Source organism: Dendrobates tinctorius, unplaced genomic scaffold (genome assembly GCF_039654945.1).
Source record: "Dendrobates tinctorius isolate UK_male_01 unplaced genomic scaffold, ASM3965494v1 ptg000060l, whole genome shotgun sequence".
Lineage (NCBI taxonomy): Eukaryota > Metazoa > Chordata > Amphibia > Anura > Dendrobatidae > Dendrobates > Dendrobates tinctorius.
In genome coordinates this window covers 64,475,152-64,496,270 of record NW_027361728.1, presented here as the reverse complement: position 1 = coordinate 64,496,270, position 21,119 = coordinate 64,475,152, and the positions used below count along the sequence as shown (strand labels likewise).

The 21,119-nt window shown below is 47.1% G+C and overlaps 1 protein-coding gene across 1 annotated transcript in view; it reads left to right on the top strand.

The window, feature by feature from the left end:
* Positions 1-21,119, top strand: part of LOC141092818 (vomeronasal type-2 receptor 1-like) — a 161,448-nt gene that overhangs the window by 95,839 nt on the left and 44,490 nt on the right. The window contains exons 2-3 of the mRNA XM_073579145.1: positions 4,699-4,990; positions 9,352-10,215. Of these exons, the coding sequence (XP_073435246.1) occupies positions 4,699-4,990; positions 9,352-10,215 (1,156 nt within the window). The remainder of the gene's footprint in view (positions 1-4,698; positions 4,991-9,351; positions 10,216-21,119) is intronic.

Sequence of the window (21,119 nt, the reverse complement as noted above, 5' to 3'; positions counted from 1 at the left end):
CAACGAAGAAGTGGCTTCGTAAGAAGCATTTCAAGGTCCTGGAGTGGCCTAGCCAGTCTCCAGATCTCAACCCTATAGAAAACCTTTGGAGGGAGTTGAAAGTCCGTGTTGCCAAGCGAAAAGCCAAAAACATCAATGCTCTAGAGCAGGGGTCCCCAACCGCCGGTCCGCGGCCCAGCACCGGGCCGTTGCAGTGCCCTTGCCGGTCCGCGGACACAAGGGGAGCCGGGGGGCGGTGCAGCAGCTGATACTCACCCTGCATCCCGCGGCGGCTTCATCCAGCGGCGGCTTCATCCAGCGCTGAGCGGTCACGTGCTACCGCTCATTTAAGGTCATGAATATGGACGCCACTCATCTCCCATAGGCGTGGCATCCATATTCATGGCCCTTAATGAGCGGTATCACGTGACCGCTCCGCACAGGAAGAAGCTGAAGCGCCGCGAGATGCAGGGACGTGCAGCGACGGGAAGGAAGTTCAGCGACGTGAGGGTAAGTATGATGGGGAGGATGGGGGAGCCGAGCGGAGCCATAAGGGAGGGAGAATGGGAGCGGAGCCATATACACAGGGGAGGGAGAATGGGAGCAGAGCCATATATACAGGGGAGGGAGAATGGGAGCGGAGCCATATATACAGGGGAGGGAGAGTGTGAGTGGAGCCATATATACTAGGGAGGGAGAATGGGAGCGGAGCCATATACACAGGGGAGGGAGAGTGGGAGTGGAGCCATATATACTAGGGAGGGAGAATGGGAGCGGAGCCATATATACAGGGTAGGGAGAATGGGAGCGGAGCCATATATACAGGGGAGGGAGAGTGGGAGCGGAGCCATATATACAGGGGAGGGAGAGTGGGAGCGGAGCCATAAATATAAGGGAGAGAGAGTGGGAGCGGAGCCATATACACAGGGGAGGGAGAGTGGGAGCGGAGCCATATACACAGGGGAGTGGGAGTGGAGCCATATATACTAGGGAGGGAGAATGGGAGCGGAGCCATATATACAGGGGAGGAAGAGTGGGAGTGGAGCCATGTATACTAGGGAGGGAGAATGGGAGCGGAGCCATATATACAGGGGAGGGAGAATGGGAGCGGAGCCATATATACAGGGGAGGGAGAGTGGGAGCGGAGCCATATATACAGGGGAGGGAGAGTGGGAGCGGAGCCATATATACAAGTGAGGGAGAGTGGGAGCGGAGCCATATATACAAGGGAGGGAGAGTGGGAGCGGAGCCATATATACAAGGGAGGGAGAGTGGGAGCGGAGCCATATATACAGGGGAGGGAGAGTGGGAGCGGAGCCATATATACAGGGGAGGGAGAGTGGGAGCGGAGCCATATATACTAGGGAGGGAGAAAGGGAGCGGAGCCATATATACAGGGGAGGGAGAGAGGGAGTGGAGCCATATATACTAGGGAGGGAGAATGGGAGCGGAGCCATATATACAGGGGAGGGAGAGTGTGAGTGGAGCCATGTATACTAGGGAGGGAGAATGGGAGCGGAGCCATATATACAGGGGAGGGAGAATGGGAGCGGAGCCATATATACAGGGGAGGGAGAGTGGGAGCGGAGCCATATATACAGGGGCGGGAGAGTGGGAGCGGAGCCATATATACAGGGGAGGGAGAGTGGGAGCGGAGCCATATATACAGGGGAGGGAGAGTGGGAGCGGAGCCATATATACAGGGGAGGGAGAGTGGGAGCGGAGCCATATATACAAGGGAGGGAGAGTGGGAGCGGAGCCATATATACAGGGGAGGGAGAGTGGGAGCGGAGCCATATATACAGGGGAGGGAGAGTGGGAGCGGAGCCATATATACAGGATGGGAGGATGGGAGCGGAGCCATGTATACAGGATGGGAGAGTGGGAGCAGAGCCATGTATACAGGATGGGACAGGGGAGCCATGCATACAACAGGGGGAGCCACACAGAGCTGGACGGGGGGGACCACACATACATTTTCTGATGATTAGAAAATAATCAGCATGTACAGTACTCCAGTACAATTGTTCTTAAGTGCTCAATGCTCCATTTCCTTGTAGGTTCCAATCATCATTAGCAGTGACGGTCATCAGTAGAAGTAGCCCAGTGCTCCCACTGAAACAGAGAAACAAGCCAGGTGCTCCCACTCATTCAAAACCTATGGTGAGTTGAGTCACATTAAAAATGTTATAATTAAATGATAAATATGCACTGCTAAACTACAACCGCGTCCATAGCCCCGCCCCCTTATGACCAAAGCCCCGCCCCTGTCACACCTCCATCCCCGCCCTGCCGGGCCATGGAAGAATGGTCTTGGTTCAAGCCGGTCCCTGGTGCAAAAAAGGTTGGGGACCACTGCTCTAGAGGAGATCTGCATGGAGGAATGGGCCAACATACCAACAACAGTGTGTGGCAACCTTGTGAAGACTTACAGAAAACGTTTGACCTCTGTCATTGCCAACAAAGGATATATCACAAAGTATTGAGATTAAATTTTGTTTCTGACCAAATACTTATTTTCCACCATAATATGCAAATAAAATGAAAAAAAACAGACAATGTGATTTTCTGGATTTTTTTTTCTCAGTTTGTCTCCCATAGTTGAGGTCTACCTATGATGTAAATTACAGACGCCTCTCATCTTTTTAAGTGGTGGAACTTGCACTATTGCTGACTGACTAAATACTTTTTTTCCCCACTGTATATATTTCCTCTCTAGGTGGCCCGCATCACCACTCCTGGATCGCTGCTGACGTTCCCGCCTGTATTGGTCGCGGATGCTGCGCCAGCGTCTCATCACATCTTCCACTGCAATGTGACAGGAAATATTCTCAATTTCACATATTTGATAGGTCAAATTTGCTACCAGTAGCCTAGGCATGTGGCCTTCTGGGGTGTGCTTTCTACCCAGGGTGGCATATATAATTGGGGCATCCAGGCCAGATACACAGGGTAACAGTAGTTCATGTATCAAGTAACTACACTTACTAACTTGGTTGGCTAGGAGGATGAGGAGCTTTATGGCAGTCTAAAACCATGGGTCACATCAAAATCTACCCGCCTCATGAGGTAAAAAGTACAAGCACAGGAAGGGGGGGGGGGCTGATTCTATATGCATTTTTTGATGTGAGGTAATTTTAAACAGTTTTTGGGTTGTACTTACTCAGTTGCTGCTGCTCCTCATGTGGCCGATCTCCAAAATCGTGAAATATCTGGCGACATATGCGCCTCCATGATGCCTCCTTTCTTGCCCGATTGGCATAATGGGCATCACGTTGGTCCCAGATTTCTGGCCGCTCCTGAACTAAGATAATAAGCATCTCCACATTGAGAAAATATGGCGCCATGATGCTTATGTACTCTGTGGAGGCGCACTTCCTGGATGTCTGGAGCGCTTTTTGAGCTCATTTGCATGTCTAAGCTTCCTGATGATGGATTGGCCCATTTCCTGTCACCTGCCAAAAGACCTGCGTATTTCTCGCAAGTCTCACGTGTGGTCCGTGTGTAATCCGTATTTTTTGCGCACCCATAGACTTGCATTGGCGTACTACGGGAGTAATACGCTGACAATCGCAGCATGCTGCGATTGGCACGGACCGTAGAATACGGGCGAGAATTATACGGCTGTTGGGAGCTGCCCCATAGAGAATCATTTTTCCGTGTGTAATGCGTGCTTTTTACGCCTCTCACTCGTCCGTATTCCTCTCTAGTGTGACCCCGGCCTAAATGGAAGATCTGCGATTCACAATACGCAGTGATCTTTTACCCCCAGATCTCCCAGGTTGGCGTGACGCACTCATTACATTAATTTTTTAATCTTCTGCTCTTTCTGGGATTTATGGTCCAGTAGATGGTCCTATCAGTGACTGACATTTTCATTTGAATATGTGTGCTTAGAGACATAGCTGTCAGTCGCTGACAGAACCGCCCACTTGACTGAAAATCCCAGAAAAAGCAGAAGTTGAAAGGATTAAAACAGGTTGTAATGAATCTTTTCTCACAAAACTATATATCATTCCGCTCAGCTCCCCCTGCTCTATAACATGGGAACTGCATATTGGACCGCACTTTCATGGTGACAATTTCAATTGAAAGATGACAAATCAAAAGCCTAAGGGCAGAGACATACTGGCGAATTTTTCGTCCGAGAATTGGATCGTAAAACTTGCCCTGGCCTGCACCTCTCCTGACCTGAGCATGACAGGGTGATGGATTACTATGCAGCTGTCAAGTTCAGGGCAGGAGAGGTGCCGGCCAGGGCAAGTTTTACAATCCGATTCTCGGGCGAAAAATTTGCCAGTGTGTCTCTGCCTTGATTTGTATATCTGCATAACAGCAATATCACTTTATGGCAGTATATGGAATTTGACAAATGATGTATACATAAAGACACATACTGATAAGAATGGCAAGCATGGAAAAAAGTGAGCACAGTTCTTACTAAAGGATATAATAACTGCTACTTACTAAGTGACTTGAGCCAGAGGAAAAAATCTCTAGCTATAAAACAAATTAATTCTAATATATGGATGGTAACAGTAAAGTCCAATATGGAGTACTGATCCTTTTGACTTTCAATGTTTTAATTATGGTTTTCTTGAAGCAGAAGAGCCTAATCCACCTATTGCACTCTGACTCTGAACTTCTTGAACTTACTTACGCTGCTTTCTATCATTATAACTAGTTACAGATATGTTTTTCGTTTTTTTTCTTATGCAGGTTCAATTTTCGGGCTTTACGTTGGACCAGAGCCATGATGTTTGCTATTGATGAAATTAATAAACGCACAGACATTCTACCAAACATTACTTTAGGTTACCAAATTTTTGATACCTGCTTTACTATCTCCAAATCTGTTGAAGCCACCTTATCATTTCTTACTGGACAGAATGAAACCCACCCAAACTTCCGTTGCAGTGCGGGAGCACCATTAGCAGCTGTGATTGGAGCAGGAGGATCAGCCTTGTCCATTGCCACTGCCAGAATACTTGGGCTCTATTATTTTCCACAGGTAAATTCTTCACTGATTTTATATTTATATTATATCAAATTTCAAAACATAGCTAATTAATTCAGTATATGAAGTTGCAGTAGAGTGGACACCATATGTGTGTATCCCAGGATATATGGAAGACATGTCAGCTCCTGTGGTGCGAATGCTTTACATGGCTAGAAAACTTGATCAATGTTGATTGAAAGAATTGTCTCCTTCACGTAGGGAATTTGTGAATAAAGTTAACAGGCTGGCTGTCGTAGAAAGAATAAGCATAAAAAGAGGAGTGGTGAGAAAATGTTATAATTTAAGGTAGTCACCGTGGCTGGATAGATCAGGTCTAGATTCTGCCATGTTGACAAGGTGCAGAGTTTTAGGAAAGAACATGTTATAAGGCTATGTGCACACGCTGCGAATTCTGCTGCGTTTCCGCAGCGTTTTTGGCCCTGCGGAAACGCAGCAGTTCCGCAGACATGGTACAGTACCATGTTAGCCTATGGCATTACAAATCCGCTGTGCTCACGCTGCGGTTTTTTCCGTGCGGTTTTGCTGCGGTTTACAAACTGCAGAATGTCAATTCTTTGGGCGGATTCTGCAGTGGTTTCACACCTTTAACATAGTAGAGGTGTGAAACCGCCGGGCAAAACTGCAGGCTAATCCGCAGGAAAACCGCAGGTCACTTTACCTGCGGTTTTACCTGCGGATCCGTGCGGAAAACCCCACAGGTGAATACGCAGCGTGTGCACGTAGCCTAATGTCTTCACAGCTAATGAGTGAAGGATTAGCTCTCATATTGTGTTTATTATACACATTATAAATGATACACCATATGCTTAATTTCGTTGTTTGGTTATAATAGCGCTTAGTATATAACACTGGATGCCCATATGTATTGTATGATGATGTCTGTACATTCCTTGGATGCACCTTAATGAGATCTGCTTGTTTGGACTTGTGGAGGGCAAGGATAGTTTGTTCAGGTTATTATTGTAGTAAAAAAATGTCAAAAACGAAAAAAGATTGTAGTATTACTAAGAGCTCATGTAGATGATAGTATAAAATTGGACGTGTGCTGTCTGATTTTTGATTGGATAGCATACGTACAGCTCACTGACCCATGTTATTCATCACTGCTGTTGAGAAAAAAAATGGCAGCATGCAGTACTCTCTTTTGAGTCTTAGATGAAACTCAGTCATTCAAGTCTATAGGCATGTAAGAAAAATGGATACCACCCAGAAAATCCGATTTTTATGGATACGTTTCTACTATAAACCGAGGAAACTGGATTTGATCATGTACATGTTTTAAGGTGGTTGTATGAAAATGGATTGGACATGAACTTGACATAGAGAGAAAAACAGACACAAAGATGGCACACAAATGTAAATTGAATAAAAATCATCCGAGTTTTCTGAATGAAACTCAGACTATTTCTCATATGCATGTCTGCATTCACAGCATCAGTGACTAGCAATGACGTCATAGAGGTTACTGCCGGTTACTGAGGCTGTGTTGCCAGCCGGACAAATGAACTGCGGTGACCTCAGTACATAAAAAAAAGTCTCATGATGCAGATGTGAGTTCACTGGGAGAATTTATCTGGGGTGAATTTGAACTGCGGTGAACTCGCCTCTGCACCATGAGACTTTTTCTCACTGTGCTGAGGTCACCGCAGTTCATTGACTAGTTGGGAATACAGCCTCAATGACCAGTGGTAACCTCGATGACGTCACCAGCAGTAACTGATGCTGCGTTAGCAGCAACTAATTCATCAGTGGTTCTCAGCCTGGACGGTCACATCTTGGCACTATCCAAATTGAAAACTGTCAATCCCCAGATATGGATTACAGTGTGGGACAGAACATCGGACAGGTGAAGGATATTGTTGCTTTTTAATTTTTGTTTTATTAACATCAGCTGAAATACTGGACTCTCTGAAAACTAGCGGTGTGGCTGTTTCAAGATGCACAATAAGAAGGCACTTGAAGAAAAATGGGCTGCATTGTCGAGTCGCCAGAAGAAAGCCAAATGACCCAGATCAAAAGTTCACATAACCTATTTCTTAATACCGTGTATTGCCCCCTCTATCATCAATGACAGCTTGAAGTCTTTTGTGGTAGTTGTAGATGAGATTCTTTATTTTCTCAGATGGTAAAGCTGCCCACTCTTCTTGGCAAAAAGCCTCCAGTTCCAGTAAATTCCTGGGCTGTCTAGCATGAACTGCACGCTTGAGATATCCCCAAATTGGCTCAATGATATTGATGTCAGGAGACAGAGATATGGCCACTCCAGAACCTTCACTTTGTTCTGCTGCAGCCAATGACAGGTCAACTTGGCCTTGTGTTTTGGATCGTTGTCATGTTGGAATGTCCAAGTACGTCCAAATTTGCCTCCAGTATTTGCTGATAACTTGCTACATTCATCTTTCCTTCAACTTTGACCAAGTTTCCTGTGCCTTTGTAGCTTACACATCCCCAAAACATCAGCGATCCACCTCTGTGCTTTACAGTAGGAATTGTGTTCCTTTCATCATAGGCCTTATTAACCTCTCTCCAAATGTAATGTTTATGGTTGTGGCCAAAAAGTTAAATTTTGGTCTCTTCAATCCAAATTAATGTATGTATTAGGTGGGCACCACAATTTTTGAAACATAAATAACTTAACTGGGTGCAGCACAGTGCCAAATTACCAAAGGGAGAAAAGAGAAAAAAAAGAAAAAGAAGCACAGAAAAAGCACACTCACAGTCAATTGTGGATATGCAAAAAGAGCTTTTATTGATCAAACAATTGCCAGGAAGGCCAAATACATGATAAAAACACCAAGATGGAGAGGGTAGGCAGGTGAAATAAGAGCATGCATATAGAAATAAAGCATACAAAACATGGTATAACAAATATCATTAAATCTCAACAATGCTCTTTTCTTCCAACAAGTATGTGAATTGATGTCTTACATTACTTAATTTATTTGTTTGTCTCTTATCTCCAAAGAAAAAGGTCCAAACTGTAGCCAATATATAATATATGATTTCACAATAAAGTGATCAATTATACTAGAAGGATCTAAATCTTTATACACAAAAGGCATAGTGCCTAATATATATATATATATATATATGTCAATTTACATAATAATAATGTGTTCAGACACAGCCATGTAATAAGCAATATCATCCCATACATAAAAGGGAAGAGAAAGAGAGCAAAAAAGTAATCAATAAGAATCACATGATATTTACCGAGGGAGATCACACCGCCCGCCTGTACCCAACGCGTGTCGCTGCAATCCTGCAGCTTCGTCATGTGTGTTTTGTTTTTTTCCTAATAAAGGACTTAATTCTGGCTGTTTTTATTTACCGTACCACTATAGGATTAGTAATGGAGAGGTGTCTTATAGACGCCTCTCCATTACTAATCCGTGGTCTAGATGTCACCTGACAATACAAAGGTGACATCAACCCCATAAATATGAATCCCTCTTGCCTCTGCTACAGGGCAAGTGGGAAGAGCCGGGCAAAGCACCAGAATTGGCGCACCTAGTAGATGTGCCTTTTCTGGGCAGCTGCAGGCTGTTATTTATAGGCTGGTGGGGCCAATATCCATGGCCTTTACCAGCCTGAGAATACCAGCCTCCAGCTGTCTGCTTTAGCAAGGCTGGTTGTCAAAAATGGGGGGGGACCCCATGCCATTTTTTAAATTATTTATTTAAATAATTTAAAAAACAGCACAGGGACACCTTTATTCTTGATAACCAGCTTTGTTGAAGCTGACAACTGAAGGTTGCAGCCCTCAGCTGGCTGGCTATCAAAAATACAGAGGAACCAACACTGTTTTTTGTTTTTTTTAATTAATTATTTACAGTGCAGGAGCGGGCTAATAACTACACCTATGAGCAGCTCCTGCGCTCACTGTTATTAGTGGCAGCAGGTGTCGAATGATGGGAGCTGTAGCCCATCAGCTGACACCAGTGACCGGAGGTAAACTTTATACGTCCGATCACACCTGAGCGCTTACACTGTCTTTTGGCTCTCTGACCGATGAGGATGGTTTCACTACCGATCAGAAGCTGTGTTTGCCACGCTGCCATGTACATGACAGAGCAACAAACACCAAAACAGTAACATGGACTATCTGGTGAAGTCCATGTTCGGTGTCCGTGCCTGAACACTAGGTGTTTGGCACAGATGCCAAACTACCGTTCGAGTTCGCCCATCTCTATATAATTTATATTGTGGGGTGAAACTAATTTTCAGGATTTGTAGTGCTCAGCCTCAAGATATTATATAAAGTAGTTAGATCATTTATTTCTTGAGAACTAAGTAAGGCTAATCCACAGAGGTTTTTCTTAAGAATACATATTTCTCTTCTTAATCTACAGGTGGGATATGCTTCTTCTTGCTCAGTTCTCAGTGACAAGTTTCAGTTTCCATCTTTTCTCCGGACGATACCTAGTGACCAAGCCCAGTCCAAAGGCTTTGCTGATCTAGTCACATATTTTGGTTGGACATGGGTTGGGACAATTGCTGCAGATGATGACTATGGGAAATATGGCATCAAGGTTTTCAAAGAAGAGGTTGAAAGAAATGGTGTATGTATTGCTTTCTCCGAAACCCTACCAAGGATCTATAACAAAGAAAGTATAGATAACATTGTAACTGTAATCCGTGGATCAAATGCCAATGTTATTGTGATCTTTTCATCAGACATTGATCTTAGTCCATTAATGGAAGCCCTGGCAGCAACTAATATTACTGGTAAAACCTATTTATCCAGTGAAGCCTGGACAACATCTGCACTGATAGCTAAGCCACAATATTTCTCATTCCTTGGAGGAACCATTGGGTTTGCTATTCGTAGAGCAGAAATACCAGGTTTTCAGAACTTTCTTCTTGACATTCACCCTGAACATGGGACTGATGATTTGGTCTATGAGTTCTGGGAAGAAGCCTTTAATTGTACCTGGCCAACACAAAGAGCAGCTTTCTATACCAATATAAGCATAGAAGCAATTGTAGCAGGGCGGAGAAGAAACATATCTCCTCAGCTTTGCACTGGAAAAGAGCAATTTAAAGATATACTGAATACTTATACTGATGTGTCCGAACTGCGTATCACCTACAGCGTTTACAAGTCTATTTACACCATTGCTACTGCTCTCCATGATTTGGATGCATGTGTGCCAGGATCAGGGCCTTTTCCCTCTTCCAAATGTGCAAATTTGCTTGATTTTGAACCATGGCAAGTAAGTATTTACCATTGAGTGGTGAATGTGTAAAAGGAGTATAAACACAATTTAAGGCCTCATTCACACCTTTGTGTTTAAACACTTACATTGTGTGTCATCAGTGTTTTGGATCATTGTGTCGTTTTTACGATCAGCGTGTTATCAGTGTTTTCACAAATGAATAAATATATACATTTCAAAGCTTTTCCTATCCTTTGCCATCTTAAATACGGACAGCACTTTGATGCCATCCATGTGTTGCATGTGTTTTTCAGTGACCGATAGAATTGTGCTGGCCCTTTTTAACTGTGATACCGTTAAAAAATGGACATGTCTCCGTGCGTTTTGCATGGACACACGGTCCATTGAAAAACACGGACATGTGAATAGCACCATAGGTTATAATGAGTACGTGTTATAGCCATGAAAAAAAAAACTGGATAGAACCTGTACGTGCAACTAGGATGTGTGAATGTGGCCTAATGTGTATTACCTTGACATGAATAGTTTAGGTGTAGCTTAAATAAAGCAATAGCTATAGACAGCTATTTTATACTTATACTAGCTGAAGAGCCCCCCTCCCTGTCTTGCTCTATGCATTTCTTCTTGTGTAGAGCGAGACAGGGAGGAGGGGGAGCAGGTAATAAGCCCCGCCCAGCGGACCGGACCATGGCAGTTTACATACATCTGAACCGATATAAACAAGGAATTTATGCATGAAAGGTGCGGGGTCAGGGGGAAGCAAAAGTACTAAGAGAATCCTTATGTGACACACAATTGAATGATATCATTATATGATATCTCAAAAAAGGGGTGACAGATTCCCTTTAAAGCGAAACCCAAAGCACAAATGCAAATCTAGCTTCATCACATGACGCATGCCCCTGAGAGAGAATGTGCGCCAAAGAGGATTTAGAAGCCCAGTGAGCCAAACTGGCTCTTAAAGGGCCGACGCGCCAAAGTGATTCTTAAAGGGCCGGCGCACCAAAATGAGTCTTAAAGGGCCGGCGCAGCAAATCAAAAGCTGAGTGACCCCAGGCTCCAAATCGGAGGCTGAGCCACCCCGCCCACCAAATCGGACCCTTAGGGGCCCCGCCCACCAAATCGGACCCTGTGGGGCCCCGCCCACCAAATCGGACCCTGAGGGGCCCCGCCCACCAAATCGGACCCAGTGGCCCCGCCCACCAAATCGGACCCAGAGTGGCCCCGCCCACCAAATCGAACCCAGAGTGGCCCCGCCCACCAAATCGGACCCTGAGGGGCCCCGCCCACCAAATCGGACCCAGTGGCCCCGCCCACCAAATTAGACCCAGAGTGGCCCCACCCACCATATCGGACCCAGAGTGGCCCCGCCCACCAAATCGGACCCTGAGGGGCCCCGCCCACCAAATTGGACCCTGAGGGCCCCCGCCCACCAAATTGGACCCTGAGGGGCCCCGCCCACCAAATCGTACCCTGAGGGGCCCCGCCCACCAAATCGGACCCTGAGGGGACCCACAGACCAAAGTGGCCCCTGAGAGGCACCCACAGTTAAAACTAATCCTGAGTTGAAAGTCTTGCAGGGGCAACAGGCAAGTTTCTCTTAAAGGGGCAGCCCGGGCACCATTTCAAAGCACTATCTGTACTTCCTTCAGGAAATACACATCTAGTTTTGTGTTTTGCTATTCATTGTGCCGTTCATGAATGTTGTGCAAAATAAAAAAATGCTTTCTATTTTTGTTTTTTGTAACTTTTTTGGCTCAAAAAGTCACATGATTCGCTAAAATGTAGCAAAATTTGCATAAAAATTGCAGGCATCCATAAAATCATTCCCATCTTGGGGATGGAATGGAGAACATTTGTGCCAAAGTTTACCACTTTCAAACATTCACAATTGATGAATCAGATAAATATATAAAACCCACTGCTTAGTGGTGTATAGTGTTGAGCGATACCACTTGATACTGAAAAATATCTTATCGGAATGGATCGGCCAATCTAAAAAAAAGTATCGGGTATCGCCGATTCCGATCCCGGAAGTCCCATTCAAGTCAATAGAACAGAAATATCGGAATTAAAAAAAAGCCTTTTTTTCCCTGTTGGTTAATTCTACACGAAGAAAAACAACTAATAATAATGTAGAATGTATTGTGGGAGGTGTAGGAGACATTAAAGCCATAGCGGTTTAGCCCAATCAAATGGAATAGCAGGAATTTTTTTTTTTTTAAAGACGTTTGTAGTTACAAAGATATTGACTATGTTAAAGTCTTTAATTTTTTTGTCAGATATGTATGTTTCACTACTTCCATGCTCTTCACCTTCTTTTTTACTTCTCCCACACTTTCTCCTTCATCATCTTCAGCAGCGGCAGCAGTATCTTCTTCTTCTTCTTCTTCTTCTTCTTCTTCTTTTATTCTTCTTCATATTCTACTTCTTCTTCTTCTTCTTCCTATTCTTCTTCATCATATTCTTATTTGTGTCAGGCATTCCTGTAGTTGTTATCTATAAAAGTTTGAAGATTACACCTTCCGTTCAGCCTGTCACAAAAGATTTACAACAGGATTTGTCCGCGTTCAGTTTGGCCTGCAGCAGCAGGCCTTTTCCAGGGGCACCACAAGGAGGAACGGACTCACCCCCATACTCTGCTTAGTCTTCTTCTGCTTATAAATTTGATAATCTCATTTGCTCAGATTTTTAGTCGTATGCTTAATGTTCTTCTGCTTTTGGTTTTTATGCTTCTTGGTCTTCTGTCTCTTGTTGTTCTGCATCTTGGTGGTTGTCTTCCTGTTCTTTGTCCTCTTGGTCATCTTCTTCAGGGTCATCTTTTAGGTATTCTTCTGTGTGGTCTTCAGGGTCGTCGTCTTCAGGGTCATTGTCAGGGAGATCCAGAGTGAGAATCAAAAACCATTTCCCAAGCTTGAACTTTGAAAAGTAGCAGAAGTTACAAGAAGGCTGAGGAACTGGCGAGAACCAGCTGATGGTACTGGAACCCGGAGTGGCAGCAGAATTAACAAGAGCCAATGGCACAACCGTGGACCAGCTGACGGTGCTGGAACATGGTTACTAAGCAGGAGGTACCTGTGCTCCAAAGCACTACCAAGGACCAGCAGACGTTGGTGGAACTCGGATACCGACAAGGAGGCACCTAGGCCAAAGGCACTGCCGAGAACCAGCTGACGGTGCAGGAACCCGGATGGGTAGCAGAAGCTGCAAGAGTAAATGAAACTAGCGAGGACCAGCTGACGGTGCTGGAACCCGGAGGGGCAGCAGAAGGAACAAGAGCCAATGGGACAACCGTGGAACAGCTGACGGTGCTGGAACACGGTTACTAAGCAGGAGGTACCTGTGCTCCAAAGCACTACCAAGGACCAGCAGACGTTGGTGGAACTCGGATACCGACAAGGAGGCACCTAGGCCAAAGGCTCTGGCGGGAACCAGCTGACGTTGCTGGAACCCGGATGGGTAGCAGAAGGTACCCATGATTAACAAAGTGTCGCGTCCGCGAGCAGGCCGCAGTTACCGAAACCCACAGTCCTACAGGGGGTGCTTTTCCTATTGGCACTATGGAACCAGCCTTTGTTACCAGAACCCGCAGTCCACATAGGAAGCACTGAAAATGCAGGCACCATAGACTCGGCTAACCCGACCGCAACACGACAGGACAACGTATCAGTGGCAAAGTGACGTTGACACTACCCGGAAACAGCAGGCGTGCTGGAACCAGGCTGGGCAGGAGGGAGTACCCGTGCCAAAGACACTGCGGAGAAGCAGCTGATGGTGCTGGAACCCGGAGGGGCAGCAGAATGAACAAGAGCCAATGGAACAACCGTGGAACAGCTGACGGTGCTGGAACACGGTTACTAAGCAGGAGGTACCTGTTCTCCAAAGCACTAAATCAGGATACAAATCCAGCTCACCAGACATAGCATTCCAACATCGGAGCACGAGACCGCTGTGTCAAAGCGCACAATCCAAGGCAATGAGAAAAAACTTTGTCCAGCTCCACGATGTAGTGAAAAATATTCTTTATTCACTCAATAGAAATGAGGCTTAAAAGTCAGCATGTCCTCATTCACACTACTAGTAATGTGAATGTGGACAGAGCAGGAGACCTTGCCGGACACACATCGGGGGATCAACTGACGGGACTGAGCCACAGTAACTCAGGAACAAGTGTGGATTGTGCAGACGCCACTTCAGAGCTGTATCTGGCGGGGTTGTTGGCCAGGGGAAATACTAGAGACAGTGGAGCCAGAGGCCTAAGTTGAGCACAGCTACAAATCAGTAGTAGTTTGCATGTGGATGGAGCAGGAGACATTGCCGTCTACACAGCAGGGGAACAGCTGGCATTACTGAACCCCACTAACACAGGAGCTAGTGTGTGTTTCTCTGTGAAGACGACACTTCTGAACACCAACTGGAGATGTTGGAGCCCAGGAAGAGGCATGGAGCAGGCTGAGGCCTGATGGTGTTGGCATGTGGAGGCAGCAGGAGACTTTGCCATCTACACAGCAGGGGAACAGCTGGCATTACTGAACCCCACAGACACAATAGCGAGTGTGTGTTTCTCTGTGAAGACGGCACTTCTGAACACCAACTGGCGTTGTGGGAGCCCAGGATGAGGCATGGAGCAGGCTGAGGCCAACTTGCAGCACGTTTTATAGAGGTAGTAGACTACTACTGATTGTAACCGTGCTCCAATATGGCCTCCGGCTCCACTGTCTCTAGTATTTCCCCTGGCCTCCAACCCCGCCAGTGACAGCTCTGAAGTGGCGTCAGTACAATCCACACTTGTTCCTGTGTTACTTGGCCTCAGTCCCGTCAGTTGATCCCCCGATGTGTGTCCGGCAATGTCTCCTGCTCTGTCCTCATTCACACTACTAGTAATGGGAATGTGGACAGAGCAGGAGACCTTGCCGGACACACATCAGGGGATCAACTGACGTGACTGAGGCCAAGTAACACTGGAACAAGTGTGGATTATGCAGACGCCACTTAAGAGCTGTCACTGGCGGGGTTGGAGGCCAGGGGAAATACTAGAGACAGTGGAGCCAGAGGCCTAAGTGGAGCAGGATTAAAAATCAGTAGTAGTTTGAATGTGGATGGAGCAGGAGACTTTGCCGTCCACACAGCAGGGGAGCAGCTGGCGTTACTGAACCCCATTAACACAGGAGCTAGTGTTTTTCTCTGTGCAGACGACACATCTGAGCGACAATTGGCTGTGTTGAAGCCCAGGGATTATAGTTCAGGTGGTAGAAACATGAACACAACAGGAGACCTGGATACAGTTGCCAACCAATTATTTAGTCAGGAAGAGGACTGGCAAATTCTGGGGAGATCCAGGCCTTGTTCATTTTCAGAAAAGTAAGCCGGTCGACGTTATCGGAAGAAAGTCGCGTGCGACGGTCTGTTAGTACACCACCTGCGGCACTAAAGACGCGTTCCGATAATACACGGGCAGCAGGGCAAGCCAGCACCTCCAATGCATACTGGCTAAGCTCTGGCCATGTATCCAGCTTAGAGACCCAAAACTTGAAGGGGGAAGAGCCATCTGGGAGTACACTCACAGGGCAAGACATGTAGTCTGTCACCATCTGACGGAAACGTTGCCTCCTGCTGACTGGAGCCATCTGTGATGGTATAGACAATTGTGGCGGACACACAAAACTTTGCCACATTTGGGCCATAGTGGTCTTGCCTTGTGCTGAGGCGCTGCCTCTGCTCCCTCTTTGTGCCGAGTTTCCTCCACTGGCTCGACGCACAGAGGTGCTTTGTAAAGCACTATCACCACTGCTGTGGGGTGGAATGGAAAACATTATGGACTGCACCAGTGTGTCTTGGTACTCCCGCAGTTTACGCTCCCGGTTCAACGTTGGTATGAGGGTTTGCAAGTTGTCCCGGTAGCGAGGATCTAGGAGGGTGTACACCCAATAATCAGCCGTGTAGAGAATGTTGGCGATGCGGCGGTTGTTTCTCAGGCACTGCAGCATGAAGTCAACCATGTGCTGCACACTCCCAACTGCCAAAGAACCGCTGTCCCCTGCTTGAGGCGTGATCTCTGCCTGCTCTGCATCACCCCACCCTCGCTGTACATACTGACTAGAGCTTTGTGTACCTCCCTCCTGTGGAGAGATGTCTTCCTCCTCCATCGACTCCTCCTCATCCTCCTCACAAAGTGTCCCCTGCCTAGGCCTTTGTGAGGAAGCACGTAGCGCAGACTGTCCAGAGGCAGATGGCATTTGGGACTCCTCATCCTCCACCTCTTCCAAAACCTCATCCCTTAGTGCTTGCAGTGGTTTTTGAAGCAGGCAGATAAGGGGGACAGTCATGCTGACTCGTGCATCATCTGCACTCGCCATCCACGTGGAATCATCGAAGGCACGCAAAACAAGGCAGATGTCCTTCATAGAGGCCCACTCAGTGGTGCTGAAGTGTGACCGGCGCACATTGCGACTTGTTTGCGCCTGATGCAGCTGGTACTCCATGACTGCTGCCTGCTGCTCACACAACCGCTCCAACATATGTAACGTTGAATTCCACCTGGTGGGTAGGTCACATATGATGCGATGTTCCGGAAGGCGTAATCGGCGCTGCAGAGCAGCAAGGCGCGATCTTGCCGTGCTGGAACGACGCAAGTGAGCGCACTCTATGCGGACCTTGTGCAGCAGTGCATCAAGATCCGGATAGTCCCTCAGAAAGCTCTGCACGACCAAGTTGAGCACATGTGCCAGACATGGGATGTGAGTGAGTTTGCCAAGGCCAAGAGCTGCCACCAGATTTCGGCCATTGTCACACACTACCAAGCCCGGCTGGAGATTCGCTGGCAGAAACCACACGTCGCTCTCCTGCTTGATGGCATTCCAGAGCTCCTGCGCTGTGTGGCTTCGATTCCCCAAAGAAATTAATTTCAGTACGGCCTATTGACGTTTGGCCACGGCTGTGCTCATATCGGTCATAACAGGCTCCTGCTGCGCTGTTTTAAAGGAACTTGAGTAGGAGGAGGAGTCAATGTGTACAGACTGGATTCCTGCAATCCATGGAGTTGGCAGAACGCGTAGAGCGCCACTCTCCAGATCTGTACCCGGCTCCACAACATTGACCCAATGGGCAGTGAGGGAAAAGTATCGTCCCTGTCCATGGTTACTGGTCCACGCATCGGTGGTCAGGTGGACCTTGCTACTGACGGCGTTTAGTAGCGCATGTTTTATGTTTGCCTCCACATGTTTCTGCAGGGCAGGGACGGCTCGCCTGCTGAAATAAAAGCGGCTGGGCACCGTGTATTGTGGGACTGCCAATGCCATGAAGTCCCGGAAGGTGTCAGTCTCCACCAGCCTGAATGACAGCATTTCAAGTGCCAGTAGTTTGGCAATGCCAGCATTCAGAGACTGTGCTCGGGGATGGTTTGCCGAGTATGGCCGTCTTTTCTCCCATGCCTGTGCTACCGATGGCTGTCGAGTGGCCTGGAAGTGTGAGGATGACTTGGAACGTGGTGCTGTGGGTGGAATGTCACAGGGTCTCCGGACAACAGTGCCAGAGGTTCTTCCTTGGCAATCCTGTGAGGAAGCCGAACCAGCTGTGTGTGAGCTGGAGGAAGAGGCCCCAACACGAGCTGAAGAGGTGGTAGGTGGTGCTGTACGTTGGCCTACGTCTTCAGTGTGTCTTTGTAACTCCACCTCGTGCTTGGTCCGCACATGTTTCCACATATTAGTGGTATTGAGGTTGCTGACATTTTTCCCTCTTTTGACTCTCTGATGACACAGCTTGCATTTGACAAAGCAAATGTCATCTGCAACTGTGTCAAAAAAGGACCACGCACTGCGAGTCTTGGGAGCGCCCGCTTTGCCTCTTGAAAGTGAAATGCTCCTAACAGGTGCCGAAGTGGAGGCTACAGGCAACCAAGTCTGCTCCCTCTCCCTCCGGTTTTGGCCGTTCGGGGAATCTCTTCCTCAGAGCTGCTCCCACCACCTTCCTGTTCCTCACGTCATGATGGGTCAAGGACCTCATCATCTACACTCCCCTCTTCAAACACCTGCTTCTCCTGGGTTGTCTCGCCTGCACCGTACGCACCAGAAAGTGGTAACTGAGTCTCATCATCATCTGATGCGTACTGAGGTGTACTGACCATAGGCACTGGCCCACCCGCCTCTTTAGATTCAGAGGGACAAAGAAGTTGTGCATCACTGCATACTCCCTCTTCTTCACATTCTGGAATGCTGCTTGGCTGGCCCCCTCTTTCCAAACCAACAGATTCCGAGAATAGAAGTAGAGACTGTGATTGCTCCTGTTCAGGGCTCTCTGACTGCCTGGGCACTTTGGCAGGTGGTGAAGACACAGATGGTTGCTCTTCGGTGCTCTGGCCCTGAGAGGATGTGGAAGTAATTGAAGTCGATGCGTTAGCTGCCATCCATCCGACAATGGCTTCAAGTTGTTCCTCCCGCAGCAGTGGGGTACGGTGAGGTCCTACAAAGCTGCACATAAAGGACTGTTGCCTGCTAAAACTGGGGGATGCTGACTCACTGGTGCCAACAGCAGGCACAGAATCCCCACATCCTCTCCCTGCAGAGAATCCTCACGTCCTCTCCCTGCAGAATCCCCACGTCCTCTCCCTGCTGAAACTCCACGCCCACGGCCACGTGCCTTACTCCCTGCCTTCTTCATCTTGCTAGACTGAGAAAGATAGGCAGAAAAGTACAAAGGGGGGCCTTAGTGTGCTTATTCCTGAACAGCTGGTTACAGGTATAAGAAACACTAATTTTGTGAAGTGTGTGTGTCGACTACACTTTAATGGGAGCTAATGTGACCTACACAACTTTCAAATGTAGTGTTTGATGAACTTTGTTGTTTTTTTTTTGGGAAAAAAAACTAAAAGGATGTGACCAAAGATTTGAAAGTCAGAGTATCACCAACTTTCTGGAGCTATTACAATGCAGGCAGGTAACCTACAATGCAAAAGATGAGGCTCCAAAAAAATTGGATAATACTAATCTGGCTGCTGCTGAAGGGCACAAGCCAGAAAAAAGGCTCCTCTATCTACTCCTATATAGTGTTTGCAACCAACCAGTGTAGATGGATATGGATGGATGCACACTAATAGGAGAAGAAAAAATGAGCTGCAATTAAAGAAAAATATGTGTGAGGCAGTGACGCACTCTGAGCGGCCTACAACCAGACGTAGCTGCAGGACACACTACTCAGCGTGAGCTGCACTCACACACAGTCAGAGACCTCTCAGACAGCCGTTAGCAGTGCAGCTAAGTGGGCACTAGCACTGACAGGCTGCAGAAAGGCTCCGCTGTGTACTCCTAGAGTGTTTGCAACCACCGTATATGGATACGGATGGATGCACACTAATAGGAGAAAAAATGAGCTGCAATAAAAGAAAAATGTGTAAGGCAGTGACACGCTGAGCGGCCTACAACCAGACGTAGCTGCAGGACACACTACTCAGCGTGAGCTGCACTCACACACAGTCAGAGACCTCTCAGACAGCTGTGAACAGTGCAGCTAAGTGGGCACTAGCACTGAAAGGCTGCAGAAAGGCTCTGCTGTCTACTACTAGTGTTTGCAACCAACGTATATGGATACGGATAGAATTTTTTAAAAATAAGCAGCTCAAAAAGAAAAATATGTATGAGGCAGCAGTGAGGCACGCTGGGCGGCCTACAACCAGACGTGGCTGAAGGACCCACTCCACAGCGTGAGCTGTACTCACACAGCCCTTGCAGACAGCTGTGAACACGGCTGCTAGGCAAAAGAAAGCTACAGTGGTGGTTTATGTAGCCTGGGTAAAGCACAATATTGTTTTTAGAATCGTTATTTCTAACTGTCCCTCACAGTCTTCAACAGCAGCCTGTCCCTAACTGAATTCACAGCAGAGTGACCAGAAATGGTGGCGGCGGTGGCTTTTATAGTGCATCATGACATCATTTCAGCAGCCAATCACAGCCATGCCAATAGTTAACATGCCTACATGCCTAACAGGATGTGCCCACACTTCTGAGGATTCCCATTGGCTGAATCAAAGCGAGCGGGCTGATAGCATTATGGGAACTTCCGATTCACATATCCGATATGAAAAAAGTATCGGAAGTCAGTATCGGAATTCCGATACAGCTAATATCGGCCGATACCCGATACTTGCGGTATCGGAAAGCTGAACACTAGTGGTGTACTAAAATGAAACAGATGAATACATTAAGTATCAAAACCAAAGGTGCTCGACACCGTAAAACCTGGTCTTAGCTTCCTAGTTTGGTGGACAATCACCACCTTTTGTAATGGGTAATTAGGTAGAATTAAAAAATGTGTCCAAACGGCGCTTAGGACCAAGGGGAATATGTACATGCAATAACCCGCGTGAGACAGTCTAGCGGTAAAAGTCCAGTTGTGCTAAATGTATACCAGTACTTACAATGGAGGATTGGTGGCCAGTATGGAGAGATGGTCACCAGAAAGGAAGATATGCTACAGTGCAGTCCTTAAATAGCAAATAACTAATGAACAATATGCAAAGGCGAGAGAGGTATTAACTGCTCCTGTAGCTGTGTGGGAGAAGCGTGGCGTGCACTGTCCCAATGCCTGGGTATCGCCAGAGATGAGAATTCGTGCTGTGTAGTAATGATCCTGCCTGCCGCAGGACTACTAAAGGTACTGCTGATCCACGCGGTGGGATTAAAGGAGTCCAAAGTACGTATGCCACTGCAAGGGCAGCTGTCAAGCCCCGAGCATTGGTGAGAGGACAGGATCTTGTGCCTGTTGCTGAAGTTTCACACTGGAGATGGGTGATGTTCGTGGTCTCTCTCCAATCTGCTGGAGAGATATGCAAAAGTGCCATGGTGTGTTGATCCCAGGTAGGGAAACCTGCGGGCCTGCAGGATGTGTATACAAGAGGCAGGTATCCATGTATACAAGTTCAAAAGTAAATGCCGTGCAGTGATCAAATG